Source organism: Pseudogymnoascus destructans (genome assembly GCF_001641265.1).
Source record: "Pseudogymnoascus destructans isolate 20631-21 unplaced genomic scaffold scaffold_3, whole genome shotgun sequence".
In the NCBI taxonomy this organism is placed as follows: Eukaryota; Fungi; Ascomycota; class Leotiomycetes; order Thelebolales; family Thelebolaceae; genus Pseudogymnoascus; species Pseudogymnoascus destructans.
The window spans coordinates 772,529-788,508 of record NW_020167522.1 but is presented as its reverse complement, the minus strand read 5'-3'; the positions used below and the strand labels follow the sequence as shown (position 1 = coordinate 788,508).

The window sequence follows — 15,980 nt, the reverse complement described above, 5'->3', positions numbered from 1 at the left end:
AAACGGATGCTATCCTATAGGTCTACTACGAAGGATACAAAAAAGATGATTGGGGAACCCCGTCAGTCAATTTTCTCAAGTATCCGAAACCCATCCGACTCGGTTCCGACTCGGTTAGGCCACCCAAATGATCACACGTGACCCCGAGGCTACCCGGAGTCTACTCCCTAGAATGAGAGATGAGAAGGCATCCTTACAGATGGATGGAGCTACTCTCCGACTTCAACTTCTGCATTACGTACACCGCGGGCAAGAATAACCAGAAGGCAGATATTCTGAGCTGAAGAGACCAGGACTTGGTAACGCAGCAGAAAGTCAAACTTGATAGTAGGGTGAGGGTATTGTTAGGTCCAAGCCGCCTGCACCCCCGAATCAGCACCGAACTTGCTGAGAGCTACATAGCATCTATTAATTCGATGGACACCCCCAAGCCCCAGGTGCCCTTCAATTTAATAGAGGCGCTATGTGCGGACAATCGGAAGTCGTTCACCGAGACTCGCGTGAAACAACCCCTACCGGACAGATTCACGATTAACGACCAGCTTCTCCTGTACAAAGGCTGCCTATGTGTGAATCGCCACACCGACCTATGTACGAAACTGATCCGGGAAGCGCACGATCAAGTGTCGTCAGCACATCCAAGTGGCAGGAAAACCTACCAATTGCTCACTCCAAAGTATCATTGGGTTGGGATGGAAGCGGACTGTTTGCGGTATGTATGAAACTGCGTGACATGCCGGCTTTCTCAGACCAATGTCACTAAGCAACAAGGATTTCTACACCCACTACCCATACCCGAATACCCTATGCAACACCTCACCATGGACTTCAAGGAGTTCCCAAGGGACAAGCATGGATACGATAGCATCTTAGTGTTTATGGACTGACTCAGAAAGAGTTCAGTGACAATACCTTGCTACAAAACCACAACTGCCCGGCAGATGCCGCAATTGTTCATCGAATGGATATACCGATTCGGACACACTCCGGAGTCAATTGTAAGTGACCGCGGACCCCAATTTGTATCATCCTTTTGGCAAGAGTTCTGTCGAATTATCGGCATTAAGGTTAAGCTGTCGACTGCCTATCATAAGCAGACTGACGGGCAGGCGGAAATCATGAACCGATACATCGATCAGAGACTGAGGCCTTTCGTATCCCATTATCAGGATAACTGGAGCAAAGTCATCCCCATAATGGACCGCGTGCAAATGACACTCCCCCACGCATCCATTGGCATGACCCCCTACCGACTCAAGTACGGAACCGATCTACGTACGAGTTGGGATTGGAACACTCCGAAAAGCACCAACCCCCGGGAGACCCTAAACTGAGAGGAAGCCAAGGCGGTGGCAGACCGAATGCATACTGCAGCATGGCAAAGGCACAAGAGGAAATGTCTAAGCACGCGAATCGACGCCGAAGGGCCATCGACTAGGACGTAGGAGATAGAGTGTACCTATCGACCAAAAATTTGAAAAACTCTCGTCCTAGCCGCAAGCTGGGCCAACAATGGGTCGGACCATATATGGTGTCGGAACGGATTGGGCACGCATTTCGATTGGAACTACCTACCGGTTCGCAAATACACGATGTGTTCTCACCAGACGTACTCATGAAGGATCCGAACAATCCCCTACCTGGTCAGGATCCGCCTGAGCCTAGCAGCGAAGTGATAGATGGCATAGAGGAATGGGAAGTGGAAAAGATCCTCGCCGTAAGGCTCCGCCAGAAGCAACTACAATACCGGGTTAGTTGGGTCGGATACGATCTGGACCCGGAGTGGTACCCAGCGTCAAACTTCATGAACTCTCCCCAGAAACTCAGAGAGTTTCATACGGAATACCCAGATTTACCAGGTCCATCTCAAGAACTACTCGGAGGTGTTACGGTAGGGGAGACGGGAAGGGAACAAAACTACGATCACGGAGGAAAAGACAAAGTGGAGGAAACAGAGTCGTTGCTCTCTGCGACTCTACGCTAAAATACCCTCCGAGCCAGGGCACACTCACCACCGTAACCCTTGCGGGAGTCACCCTTCCCAAACGTCTCACCGGTGTCGCAACAAGCGGCTACCACCATGAGAAACGAAGGGTCGAAGTGACCCCACGCGAAGGGCCAGGCCCGAGTCCCCTCCGACACAAGGTCTTCCCCCACCTAGGCCCCATAGGCCGCCCCAACTTCCCCATCCTCCCCCTCCCTCCTTCCATCACCCCGAGTCGGAGCGACCGCAGGAGCGGCAGTGGTGGGCAGTTTGCCCACAGCAGCCACCAACTCCCCCAAGCGAGCAGGAACGCTCTCCTGTTCCGTCCGGAGACGGCGCAGCGACGACCGAATTTGCTGCCCAGAGTCAGCATCGAAACCACACCGAGTCACAAGGGGAAGGGGGTCTACTCACGGCCAGCCCCAACTCGAGGGCAGCCCGAGTGGCACGTGCCTCCTCGTAGAGGTCACGCTCCGCCTCGGAGCGGAACTTTGGCATGCTCTGGGTGGCCAGGAGGGCCACCTGATTGGCCTCAGTGGCGGCAACGATGCCTTCTCGTCTCTCATTCTAGGGAGTAGACTCTGGGTAGCCACGGGGTCACGTGTGATTATTTGGGTGGGCTAACCGAGTCGGAACCGAGTCGGATGGGTTTCGGGTACTTGAGAAAATCGACTCACAGGGTTCCCCCATCATCTTGGGTAGCCGCGGGGTCATGTGTGATCATTTGGGTGGGCTAACCGAGTCGGAACCGAGTCGGATGGGTTTCGGGTACTTGAGAAAATCGACTCACGGGGTTCCCCCATCATCTTTTCTGTATCCTTCGTAGTAGACCTATAGGATAGCATCTGTTTAGCCTCCGACTCGCACTCTCATATGCTATTACTGTGAGCTGGGTGCCCTGTGTCCTTACACTGCTGGTGATGTCGATGGTCGAATGAACCGTTTCGCGAGGTTCTCGTCAATGTATTCCTTCAGTATGTCCAGCTCTGCTGCTGACATCTGATATATTGGTCCGAACGGTGGACTCTTTCCTTCCATGATAGGTATCTCATGATCCCATGGTTGGTGCTTAGGAAGCGCCTCTTCGTTAGGGCCTTCCTGGAATAACTGCTCATATTCCTTATACTCCACTGGTATTTGCTTCAGTGAGGATGCCTGGGCTAGGTCATCAGACTCGGTGGTCGCACATAACTCCTTCCGGTCTTTGGAGGTTTTCTCCTTCTGCGTCGTGTCTGTTCGTTGTTCACACGCGCACTGGCTCATCACAACTTTCTCATTCCGCCAGTCGATCTGGGGGTTGTGTTTCTTGAGCCACGGTACACCAAGTATGCATGCATGATTGTCCATGTGCACGATATCAAACTGTATCGTTTCCTTGTGTCCACGTAGCATGACCATTTCTAATGGGACTGTCTCGTGGGTCACCATTCCATTGTTAGTTGAGATGGGCTCTCCATCTACAACCATTAATGGGTATGGGTCGGTCTTCAGTTGCATCCTGAAACTGTGTGTGTCTGCTACTTTCTTTGTCATAAAGTTGCCCATTGCTCCTGAGTCTCTCATAGCTCGGAGGTGTTGCTGTTGTATCTTAGCAAACCACATATAGCTGCATGCTGCCTGTTGTGGCGCATAGCTGGTTTGTACTAGGCCTCTTTGTGTCGCTCGCCAGTGGCCTACTGCCGAGGACTCCTAGCCGTCTGAGGAAAATCCATCATGTTCACCATATTCTAATGGTCGTAGAACTGGTACCCTTTCTTTACTTCATTCTGCTTCACGGTGTAGGCGTTCATGTGCTTCGACCACTCGTGTTCCCCTTTCTTCTCTTGGGATGCTTTCCTGCTGGTGAGGGTATTCTGGTCGACACCCCATTGTGCGAATTGCGACCTCCCAGTCTTGTGTAGTGTCCTGCCAGCTCATTGGTGGCTTGGGCACAGGAATTTCTTGATCGACCGTCTCCTGAAGCATGGCTTCCTTGAAGGTTCTCACTGCTCCTGGCAGTTGTTCCTTGAAGAGAGTCTTACTTGATGTCTTCTCAAATGCTTGTAACTGGTGCTTTTGAGAACTAGTGAGTTCCTTGTTGTCGTTCTTGTCTTCTCTGTTTGACAAGTGGAATTCCTCGAGATCCTGAGTAGTAATACTCCAGTTCTCTTTTCCCTTCAACGTGGCACATAGCTGTCCTCGCGGGGCCTTGTACCCACCTTGACCTTGCCAAGTAGCGTTAAGCTGTTTGCCATACTTTCGTCCACCATTCCCTTTCTTTGACTGTCTGCAGTTTCGCGCTATGTGTCCAGGCTTATTGCAGTTAAAACAGAGCCGTTCTTGGAACTGTCGCTCCTTGTTGGGATTGTGGGGTTTGCCATTAGGCTTGAAAGTAGCGTCAAGTTCCATAGGTTGGGGCCAATGACTCTTTGTTTGTCTTCTCTTCTGAGTCCAGTGTTGACTAGGTGGTCCCCCTTTCTTCTCGAGTTGCCGTTTGTAGTGACAATTGTCGATCTTCTGAGCCAATTCAATCATCTCTGTAAGGTCATCTGGTTTGTTAGATCTTGAGATTTCGTCCTTCACATGGTCTTTCAGACCTGCGTAGAATTGGTCACAGATAGCCTCGTCTCCCCAGTTGGTGAGAGTTGCATGCTGTTGAAACTCAGCGGTGTATGCAACTGCTGACCTTCTCTGCTTGAGAGCCTGGAGTGCCCTGACTGCATTTCGTCGTTCATCGATGTCTCTGAAGTTTGCCTTAAGCGTTTTGAGGAATCCATTCCAGGATACAAAAATTTCCTTTGTTCCTTGACTAGCTAAGGTGTTGCATTTTCCGTCGGGTGTTCGATAGTTCATGTAGTCGGCGAGGTAGTTAGAGATCCATTCTGAGGCTGGTCCTCGAAAGAGTGCCACAGCCCATAGTGTCATACTGACATTCGTTGCACTCAGTTTGCTATCAAACTCAAGAGCAAACTTAGAAATCTCCTCCTCAAACCTACAAGTCACTATACATATTTTGGCTTGTCACACCAACAACAAGAGCAATACTACTCAACGATTGCTACAACCCTCTATGATTCATTACATGTCATTGATCCTTAGTTACTGGGCCGATATGACCACATAGCATATCTCTACAACCCTCTATGATTCATTACATGCGATATGACTACATAGCATATCTCTACAACCCTCTATGATTCATTACATGACATCACTCCTTAGTTACTGGGCTAATACTACACATGACATATCTCTATCAACTAGAGGCCTAGGAACATGAACGATAGCTCCAAAAGCTTCTACAACCCTCTATGATTCATTACACGTCATCGCTCCTTAGTTACCCACAAGATTGGTTAAGTTATGACATAATTTGTCTATAGGGGTACTCTGACCTTGGACCTCCTTTCACTTCCTATAGGCTAGGAGATGGTTCTATGGGATTCTCTTACGTCGACTACAGTTACTAAGCCTGGTTAGTCATGGAAAGTCTTGGAAAATGAGAGAACTACACTCCTTTAGCATAAATAGGATTGCCCTTTCCTTAAGAAAGGGCAAGCAGACAATACAGTAAATCGACTATCACATACTTCCACGTCTTTTCCAAGCTTCCAAGCATTGATCTTGTTACTCCTTGTTTCTGAAAAGTCAGTGAGGTGCTAACCTCTGACTTATCCCTGAGTTCTCAGACTCAACATTTGTTACAACTTGTCTAAACCACTCCACTACATCATACACCTGATTGCTGCGTTGTGGAATAGTCTAATCTACGACCCTTTGGCTCTTTTTCCTAAGACAGTGTGTTGTCTTAGTAAAATCATCCCTTCCTTGGGTGGCTAGATTCTCACATCTGGTGCACCCACCATTACAACGAAACTAGCTAACACAGTTTCAGTATTAGGGCCCTCATCCCTGTTTCTGAAGAAAAAGAGTTGGAAGAAGTGGTAGATGCTGTCTTCGTACGAAGACGTGAGGTTGCAAGTGATGAAGAAGGAAGAAGGGTGGTAGGCAAAAGTGAAGCCTATATATAGGAAAAAGGGAGTGTATCACTAGTAAAGAGGTGAGTCACGTGATTATTCACCATTCAGAGGTGAATCACATGATTGTAGGTCAGGTGACCTATCTTCGCTTGTGCGGGAGGGATGTGATTCTGGCCCTAAGAATCTGGCAGATAAGGCACCAACATCCTGAAACCCGTCCTGTATTATAGTAGTTTCGTACGGTAGAGTAGCTTACGGGCCATGGCATAAGTAAAGGCCGTAGCCCATAGAATTATAGAGTATATGTCACGTGATCTATGATAGAGGCTCATAACGTTTACCTAAGTTATAACTCAACTGTAGATCTGTAGATACAATTTATACTTGTTTTATTCATCTTTTAACACTGCATTTTATTCATGGTTAGCTTTCATTCCAACTCATGCCTCAGAAACGACGAAGTAGGTTGAAATTGGGTTTGGGCACTGAGAGACATTATGCTATGTTCTGTCCATGGGGGGATCGTTACGGTAGCTCGATAATAGCAGAGTGAAATAGATGTGGATTTGCAATAGACATGTGAATGTCAGGTAGCAAAATTGCGCTCAAAATATAAGCTATCTATGCTCTACAAACTTTATGAGCTAGCTACTTCGAGACCCATATAAGGGAACTCAAATAGCAATATACCCTAGCAGACACCATGCCTTGTAACTCCATAGTGCAGTCTGTTCGCCCAAACCCATCCATCACCGAAACAATCCTACTCAATGCTCATGTTCATCAAACTATCATTCGTATCAGTCATCCCTTGGAGGCCCACACGCTTCGTCCCACCGTGGCGTCCGCTGGACTGTGATTCAATCGCGCCTTTGTCCGAGCCACCGTTGCTAGGTGGTCTTGTGCCCCACGGATTTCCATCCCTTTGCATCGGACTCTGTATCACAGGGCTGTTGTGTACGGACATCCCTGGCGACACAGCTCGTCTTTTGAAGGACATGGGGTCAAAATCGTCATCCCTGCGACGCTTGTTATTAACACGTCGGATATCAATCGCCGCTGGTATTGGAGTCGTTGCACGTGTCGGCGATGCAGACGGTCCTTGCGACTGTGTATCAGTAGCATCGCGAGCTTGTGACGGCATAGAGAAGTTGCCTAGGCTAAATGCCTGGGAATCCATTGAGATATCATCGCTCACGGTCGACGCTGATTCGCGAGTTGGAAAATAAGGTGGTGGAGTGCGGTACTTGCGGTCTTCGAAGCCTTCCCAGAACTCCGGGCCCTTCGAATTGCGCACAACCTGCTGCTTGAAGCTGCCTCCAGCATTGCTATTCGCAAGGCTGATCATGTCATCCGCCAATGCGTCCTCCAAGCCATCACCTTGCGAAGGGCGAACGGATGGGGATGACAGAGTGGCGGTTGATAAAGCTCGGGGTCGTGATGGCTCGAGGTCCATGTCGTTTTCACGTACTTGCCGGATTACAGTAGCCTCGCGGCGAACTTCAGTTTCGACAGGTGCGCCTTCTTCTGCTAACGCTGCTCGTATTCTTGCAAATCCCTTCGTCTTGGGGAGCATGTTGCCTCGTCTCGTCACGGCTCTTCTTATGACTCCCCTCTGTCCATCTCTTGCTGGAGTAGTTGGAAGATTCTCTGGATTCTCCAATGTGCTCTTCAGAGTGCCATCATCACTTTCACTACCATCAATGTGTAGTTGGTTTGCCGCCCAGCTGATACTTTCCCTCCTTGACTGCGTGCCTGACGGAAGGTCTTTTGCAAATTGGCTGTTGTTCATGGCATCAGAGCCCCCGACAGGTGGCGACCTTGACATGGGACTAGCTCTTGAGCTTGAGCTGCTTGATCCTTTTTTGCTCTTGCCATTGCGCATCCTCGCCCTCTGGAAGTTGATCAAGCTACTAGCGGCTGGAGACTGGTTCATCCAGTTGTTCCCTGGGCTAGGGTGTGGCTGTGACCAAATATTCAGGCCCATCGGCATCCGGGTGGCAACCTGGGGTGTGGTGAGGATCGAATCATCAATGTCATCTGTATCCATAAGCTCCTCGTCAGAGGTGCTGTCAGATGACTCTGAACATAGCATGTTAACACTTCCGAGAGAGCTCGAGATCGTTGTTCGATCTCCCGGTGGCCTAAAAGACCACTGAGAGGCGCCAGATGTTTCGGAGGAGAATTGCCCACTCCTTCGCCTGCCGGGTATATTCATTGCTCTCCCTGTGATAGTAGGTGAGGAATCAGGGGACGATTGCTCCGCCAGTGTAGAATGGTGTAGATTTGTTGCAGCCCGGGAGAAGTCTAGGCCTCGTGAACGTCGCGGTATAACTGGGGATCCATACGAATCTGCCGGGTCAAGCTTTGGAGAAAGAGGAATTCGACTGTAGGCAGATTCTAAATTGGCGAGGTCCTTCTGAGGCATCTGCAAGGACGGCGGTCGAGGAAAAGGCATTCGCCGTGGGGTTGTTGGGCTCTCGACATTCGGAAAAGTATCTTTAGGGATCTCCTTAAAGGGCGGTAGAAGAGGTTCCGCCAAACGACTCGTTTTGGAGGGTGATGTCGAGGTCGGATGTGATGTGTTCTGGTCTGGTGTCTGGGTGTTTGTCTCCGCAAGCACTGGAATATTGCCAAGGCGGTCGCTTGCTCCGTTACCAGCCATATCTTCTACCAGCTAGAAATTTGCAGGTGCCGTGTATAGATTGCGCAAAGTTATCCGTAAGGCGGTCGACTTTGTTGAGGGCGTATTCCGTTCGTAAGGGTATCGAATCGACGTATGCCTCCAAGCGCCTATTTCCTGCTGCTCAGCAGAACTCGGCGGCCGGCCTTGACGAACGAGACGGGGCGGCTTCCACGAGTATAATGGAGCAGTATTTGACCGTAATTCGGATTATCATCGAGAAATCCACTGCCGCGACATGCTGTGCCTTCACTTCACGTTGGTAGTGGAGTTCAGAGTGGAAATGAAGAACAAGAGGAGGCGGCAGGGCTTGTGCTTGATTGGTATGCGTAGATTGCACGATCAGCTATTGACCATTTTGAAACGCCATCAACATATATAGTTGTGGCTCTTAGAGTTTAAGACGCATGTCGTGTTTTTGGTCGGTCCTGGGGGTTTGATAGTCGTCAAGATCAACGAGGTCGATTAGCCGGCATATGACGCTGGTAGCCGCCAAGTCTCTCCACCTCCACCGTTCTGAACCAAACAACAACATCAACCCCGCATGTCTACTGAACTCCTGTCCATACAGCACCCGACGCCGCACTACGCTACTTTTACTACTATACTGTACTAGATTATACACTACTGTACTGTGCTAGGCACTCTGAACCTTACTACTAAAACTTGGCTTTTGGTGCTTCCGCAGTCAATTGCATGCTGGCCGCGCTTAATCGATATTTCGTCAGTCTCGGCCACAGACCCTCAATTTTCTCCACTGTAAATACGTACCTTGAACAACAACAATCGTGAAGCAACAACCACGTGTGAAGGAAGGGCAATCAATTCGGGCGAATGGGATTGGTGAGAGGAAAGAGAGCAACGCCCGCTATCGAACCCACGCTGTTCAAGCTTCTGGCTTCGACGATGACGATTCGGTCACACAATCCAAGATACAATGTCTCTCCAGGAGGGACTCGTCCAGCGGTGGTTAGCCTGGCCAAGGTCCTATTCCTCGCGGCTTCCCAGATGTCAGTTGCAGGTGCAGCGCCATTGACGAGCTGGATCAAAGGCATTGAAGACATGCCTAAAAGCCCAGAGGATCCTGGTTTATGGCTGTATTTGACAGCGGCGTTTATATTGGTGATCTCTGGAGGGGCATTCGCTGGGTTGACAATTGCGTAAGTTGGGAGATTGTGACACCGTTTGCAAAGATCCAGGCTAATATATACCTTGGTTGCAGTTTGATGGGACAAGACGGAATATATCTACAAGTCATTGCCACCTCCGGAGAGGGCAAGGAGCAAAAACATGCACAGAGAGTGTTCAAACTTCTGAAACGAGGGAAGCACTGGGTTTTGGTGACACTCTTGTTAGCCAATGTCATCGTCAACGAAACTCTGCCCATCGTGCTCGATCGATCGCTCGGTGGCGGATGGCCAGCCGTTCTTGGAAGCACAGCTTTAATCGGTAAATATATTGGATTCGGGTCCTTTGTAATATACTAACGTCACTAGTTATATTTGGCGAAGTTATTCCGCAGTCAATCTGTGTCAGATACGGGTTGCAGATTGGCTCAGTTATGTCGCCTTTCGTGCTAGTTCTCATGTACCTCCTTGCACCAATTGCATGGCCTACCGCAAAACTCCTCGACCACCTTCTCGGCGAACATCATGGCACTGTCTACAAGAAGTCCGGACTGAAGACTTTAGTCACGCTGCATAAGACTCTTGGGTCAACTCCAGGTGACAGGTTGAACCAGGACGAAGTGACTATAATAAGTGCTGTGCTAGACCTCAAGGACAAGGCCGTGGGAGACATCATGACGCCCATGGGGGATGTGTTTACAATGTCTGTGGATACTGTCCTCGACGAAGAAACCATGGACGCTATCCTCACCGCAGGATACTCGCGCATTCCCATCTACGAACCTGGAAACGAGAATAACTTTATAGGCATGCTCCTTGTTAAGATGCTGATTACTTACGACCCAGAGGATTGCAAGAAAGTCGGCGAGTTTGCTCTAGCAACATTGCCAGAGACAAGCCCAGAAACCAGCTGTCTCGATATTGTGAACTTCTTCCAAGAAGGAAAGTCACATATGGTATTGGTATCCGAATATCCAGGTGAAGACCATGGCGCCATTGGTGTTGTCACACTCGAGGATGTCATTGAGGAACTGATTGGAGAGTATGTGCCACTATAATCCCCCTTCCAAATACTGTCCTAATACCTCACCATAGAGAAATTATTGATGAATCCGACGTTTACATTGATGTCCACAAAGCCATCAGACGTCTTGCACCAGCACCTACTTACAGACGGGCAGCCAGAGGCCAAGTCGTAGCTGACAGCGATATTCCAAAACTACAAAGTCTCCAGGGCTCCCCGGTTGTTGGTGCAGACGAAAATTCCAAAGGTAGCAGTTCAGGGCGGCGCCAACTGTCCCTAGATGGCAAGGCTCCAGGTCAAAGCCCCGTTACCTTTGGCACTAGCCCTAAGGCTACCTTCATGATCAGACGCAGTTCTGCTGCTGCTGATGGCGGTTCGGTTACAGTTCGTGGAAATGCCACAGACATGCGCGAACACCTCAAACACCTCGGCCCATCAAACCTTGCCAGCCGCCCAAAGACAACACGCTACAGTACCGTGAAAATCAAGCCCGGCCTTGTTAAGGATACCAAAGACCATCCCACTTCAGTTCATGAAGATCTTGTTGTATTTGAAGATGACTCAGAGATGTACTCTGCCCCATATGGAGGTGAAGGAGAGGGTCTATTACAAAGTGCTGGGAGACCTGCTTCGGACGGCGTGCTCGCGTTGCAGCAAGGGTATGGTAGCATTGATCATGGCCCAACTCATCGGACTTCAAGTCCACTCTGGGCTCACAAATTGCAACAGGCCGATATTAATGAGCCTGATAAGTCACAATCCACGGAGGGCCTTCCTTCAAAGGGATCCCCACCCCGACGCCCTGAACTTCATGAATCCGATAGTGGTGGCACCATCTCTAGTTTACGTTCCGGGCTTGCAAGCCCAGCACCAAGAAAACGAGGAACTGCGCGGAGCGGCAGTATCACTGAGAATATAGGGGTTAGGAAGGTTGTGCTACAAACGACCAGCTCCAGCGATGGAGACGACGCATTATATTCGCAACATGACGAAGACGGAGCTAAGAACACAAGGGAAACCAACGTGCAGCTGGTCGAACCACAACCAGCTGAAGAAGCGGCAAGCGACGGGCAAGCTGAAGTCGATGACGTGAAGAAAAAGACAAAAAGAAGGCGCAAGCGGAAGAACCACAAAGATGCGGACGGAGATGGACCAAGCCAGGATGCTTGAAATGTAAATTGAAGAAGTCAATTTATGCGACAGGATATTTGTAAATTACGGATAGGGACTCGTGGCGCAAGTGCCTGCTTGATGCGGCGAAATATTTGTTTGTCATATTTCAGTCGGTAAGCTGGATGGTCTGCGTTCTGGTCATGGCCATTCACATGATATTATTGTTGCAAAGATACCATTCTCTCGAAGAATTCATTGTATAAGGATGTAAAAGAAAATATAAAAAACTTACATTTAGAGACTACTTCAAACGCGTTTTGGCAATCTCTCAGTGCTAAATAAAACGTATTTGTACAGATATGTCGTCCATTTAAGATATTTTAACTTTACGGCTTTTGGATTTAGCGGGAATGATCGTCCCATATATTTAGCTCGGCATCGGGATGCGGAATAAAATCCTCCGATAAGGTCCAGCAGTTGCAAACAGTACCCCGCCTACAAGGTTTATTCACCACCAAACCTACGTGTTTGTTTCGCGTTGGTCGCCATCACAAATTGTCTCACCTTTCTTCAGCTGCTTTCGCATCTCGCGAATATTTAGTGATGAGGCCCCGTCCGAGTCCTTCACCTATCTTCCAGGGCTTGTTCCTCACAACTCAGAAGTCACCACACATTCGCTCCGGCAGCCATGGAGACGCATCCGCCCGATTATCAGTATGATAATCTAGGTATACCCAATGTAGCACAAGAGCCATTTCTATCGCGCCCATCAAAATCGTTCGAATTCAAAACCACAGACTGCCAGAAACTCCACGTCCTGGTAGCCGCCAACTGCGAGCGCGACATCTCTAAAGCCGAGGCCTTGGTCGTGCGTTTCTTCGGGCACGCAAAAGTCGAATGCAGAGCGATATGCGATGATCCTACAGCGAAGGCCCTGCGGTTCGCCCCTACTCTCGAGAACTCCCCGAGCAGTATTAGCCGCGGCATCAATAATGGCGAAGGCAGTGCCCAAGTTTGGGCCGAGTGGGCAGATTTGTTGGTCCTGGCGCCCGCCAGTGCGGATACAATGGCAAAGATGTTGAATGGGATAACAGGGACGCTTATACTCGATGTTCTAAGGGGTTGGGATGTCTCGAAAAAGATAATACTGGTGCCGGGCATGACGACATCAATGTGGGAGAATCCCATGACAAAGAAGCAGCTATCGAAGCTGAGGGGGAAATGGAACTGGGTCCGAGTGATGCCGCCTATTCTGTGGCAATATGACGAGAAGGGGGCAAAGAAATGTCTCATTCAATATGATGGCTTCCCCGATCTCGTCGAAACCATCAACAACCAAGCCGAACTTCTGACAATTGGCCATGACGTTGATATAACTACATCTGGCGATATAGAACAGGCACGTCGAAACCAGAAGGCGGAAACTCGGCTTCCATCGGAGTTGTGGACCATAATATTCGACTACGTCGGCGACTGGGAAGTTGCACAATCAATCGGCATCTATACCAACCTGCCCATACCGAGGGAATGGGAGCATCGCGAATCCCCGAAGGATGAACTCCACGAGTACATTCGCTCTCTCGAATCCACAATCCTTACCAAGCCTGTACCGCGCGTTATTGAAAAGCTCGACCAGGCCCCAAAGAGCATGGAATACCTGTCATCACTATGCGTCAAGCTTATCATCAAATTCTGTCTCACAGACGTCCTCTCGTATCTCGAAACCAAATTCCGCGAGGTCTTTTGGACATCCTTTGGCGGAAAACTACTCCCGACTAAAGCGTCGGCGGTTTATGGAAGAAATGAGATTCTAGAGTGGTGGCGAACCTCTGCCTCCTTTCTCAAGAAAGACTATACAGATGAAGCCATAGATGGAGCCTCCAAGTCAGGCTTCGTACACGTGCTTGACTGGTGGAAAAAGTCCGGCCTACCGCTGAAATACAGCGAGGCGGCGTTGGAGCAGGCGAGCAGCAAGGGACATATCCTCGTCCTAGAATGGTGGAAGGAAGCGAGCATGCACCAAGGCGCATATATCCTTGAGCCCGAGTCGAAGAACCCCTCAGCTCGGCGCACAATCTCCTCATACTTGTACGAACCAGCGTCGCCGAGTTTCGACTCGCAGTCGATGGATGTCGGACTTGCGCCGCTGAGGCTGAAGGTTGGCAAGTCAGTCCTGTACGCAGCTCAAAATGGGCAAAACCGTGTTGTGCACTGGTGGGATACGTCTGGGATTCCGTACTCGCACTCTGACTCTGTGGCACGCCTTGCATCAGCCTATGGCCATGTTGACGTGTTAGAGACGTGGAAGAGCCTTAAGGGGAGCAAGTTTGCCATGAGCTATGATAATCAGGTGCTTGTTGGGCCGACAAAGAATGGGTTTGTGCGGGTGCTGGAGTGGTGGCGGCGGCAGACTAGTGGAGAGGACTGGGGGTGGGACGGGAAGAGGTTGAAGGTAGAGTATAAGACTTGCGACATTGAGGAGGCGCTGGAGGATAGTGTGCGCCTGGCTGGTGGAGAGGGAGAGGACGAAGTAAGGAAGTGGTGGGCGAGGAACGGGCTCAATCTCGGGGTGGGCACCAGCGAATGGATGGAGATCAAGACTCTATGATGTTAGAAATTATTTGCTTATATCTATCTCTAGGTTTGTTTTGGTACCAGCGGGATTCAGGCCTTTTCGGGGCGCGGTTGCATTAAATAGATCCCGATGGGCTGTCGCGGTTACAAACTGGCAATGTGTGAACCTGATATACAGGAAAAAGGATCATAGCTGGCTGTGACTATGTATCAGTATAGCTAGAAAGGGTATATATTATACACATCAATGCTTTATGTTTTCGTACTTTGATGCGGCATATCTTCAATGCAGAATTATAAATTTTAAATAAAAATTCCTTCAAAACATGGCATTGCATTCACAACATCGCCAACCGTGGTATTCTTTCTATCTAAAAAGTACGAGAAATCGCCGCATTGTAATTTTCCTCCCATACATTATCTTGGTGGCCCCCGCACTATCACTGGCCGACGGCTCCTATATACTGCAGCTCCAAGTTCCCAACTACTTGGCATTGAAAATGCCGTCCTAATCTTCAGCGTAACGAGTTTCACAAGTTGAGCGCGGAAGAAACAGGTCCACAATATTGCGCCAGAATCCGACATCATAGACATTCTCCAGGTCATGCAAACTCTCCGCACGCACCCATTCCCCATATCCCCGTCCCTGTAGACTCTTCGCATTACTCGGCGGCTTGGTTTCACAGCTCATACTGATGAGCTTTGGTTGCACTGGCCACTTTACACGCGGTTCAACACCGGCGTCTCGCGGTCTCTGTTCGTCTAGAGGTCGCATATAAAGGGACTCATCGTCAATATCGCAACTCGTGTTATCCCACTTCCCGCTCTCGTTCGTTGTGACGCCTGCCCAAACCTGGTACAGCGTGTATGCGGCCAAGGCGGCAATTAACGCGGTGCTCAATACACACAGAAGCGTGACACCGCCAGCACCAGGTTTAATGTGTATTCCCCAGAGCCAGAAATTCGCATAATCGCGCCACGTGTACCCTATTCCGCGAATAGTAAAAGAGCTATACCGCGCCTTGATGATGTCGCTGATGTAGATCAGGCCCAGGTACCCGCCGGCGGCGGTCAGGAGGGTTGTGGAGAGGAGGAGGAGGATGAACCAATGCGTGTTGCCGTAGCCAACGCAGTTGTTGATGAATATGCAGTGGTGGTCTGATCGTGACACGCAGTGCTTGCAGAGGGCGCAGTGCTTTGAGCGAGGCGGTTTGATGAAGTCGCAGGTGCTGCATATGGCGGATGGGTGGAAGTTAACATGGTCGTAGGGGTAGAGGCGCATGTGGGTTGCGTGAGTAGCATTGGTGATGAAGCCAGGATCCGAGTACGCAGCAAGGTAAAGGAATATGTAGGGCATGAGGATGATTGGGATCATTACGGCTTGAGTGGCGGTAGTTTGGGCGGGAAAGACAAAGGGTAGGTAGAGGTACTCTGAGACGGAGAGCAGGAGAATGAACAGGATCTAATCAAAGTCAGCATTATTTCGAGAACTTGAAAATATAGAATGGTTGGTAGG

General features: G+C 49.7%; 4 protein-coding genes across 4 annotated transcripts; 2 read left to right on the top strand and 2 right to left on the bottom strand.

Annotated features, from left to right (window-relative positions):
* Positions 1 to 6,349: 6,349 nt before the first annotated feature.
* Positions 6,350 to 9,060, bottom strand: VC83_01557 (uncharacterized protein). Its single transcript, XM_024465232.1, has one exon. The coding sequence runs from the start codon at positions 8,606 to 8,608 to the stop codon at positions 6,707 to 6,709; it is 1,902 nt and encodes a 633-aa protein (XP_024327020.1). The 5' UTR covers positions 8,609 to 9,060; the 3' UTR covers positions 6,350 to 6,706.
* Positions 9,061 to 9,164: 104 nt separating this feature from the next.
* Positions 9,165 to 12,191, top strand: VC83_01556 (uncharacterized protein). Its single transcript, XM_024465231.1, has 4 exons — positions 9,165 to 9,786; positions 9,849 to 10,075; positions 10,123 to 10,795; positions 10,849 to 12,191. The coding sequence occupies exons 1-4, from the start codon at positions 9,461 to 9,463 to the stop codon at positions 11,945 to 11,947; spliced, it is 2,325 nt and encodes a 774-aa protein (XP_024327019.1). The 5' UTR covers positions 9,165 to 9,460; the 3' UTR covers positions 11,948 to 12,191.
* Positions 12,192 to 12,578: 387 nt separating this feature from the next.
* On the top strand, positions 12,579 to 14,498 carry VC83_01555 (uncharacterized protein; the record flags this gene model as incomplete). The annotated part of the gene is made up of 1 exon (XM_024465230.1): positions 12,579 to 14,498. The coding sequence occupies one exon, from the start codon at positions 12,579 to 12,581 to the stop codon at positions 14,496 to 14,498; it is 1,920 nt and encodes a 639-aa protein (XP_024327018.1).
* Positions 14,499 to 14,972: 474 nt separating this feature from the next.
* SWF1 (palmitoyltransferase swf1) lies at positions 14,973 to 15,839 on the bottom strand (the record flags this gene model as incomplete). The annotated part of the gene is made up of 1 exon (XM_024465229.1): positions 14,973 to 15,839. The coding sequence occupies one exon, from the start codon at positions 15,837 to 15,839 to the stop codon at positions 14,973 to 14,975; it is 867 nt and encodes a 288-aa protein (XP_024327017.1).
* Between the last annotated feature and the right edge of the window lie 141 nt (positions 15,840 to 15,980).

Bases quoted from the DNA above. Each gene is read 5' to 3' on its own strand.
- VC83_01557 (XM_024465232.1), bottom strand. From the start codon at position 8,608: ATGGCTGGTAACGGAGCAAGCGACCGCCTTGGCAATATTCCAGTGCTT.
- VC83_01556 (XM_024465231.1), top strand. From the start codon at position 9,461: ATGGGATTGGTGAGAGGAAAGAGAGCAACGCCCGCTATCGAACCCACG. The intron at 9,787-9,848 runs GTAAGTTGGGAG...CCTTGGTTGCAG, and splicing joins TTCGCTGGGTTGACAATTGC to TTTGATGGGACAAGACGGAA. The intron at 10,796-10,848 runs GTATGTGCCACT...ACCTCACCATAG, and splicing joins ATTGAGGAACTGATTGGAGA to AGAAATTATTGATGAATCCG.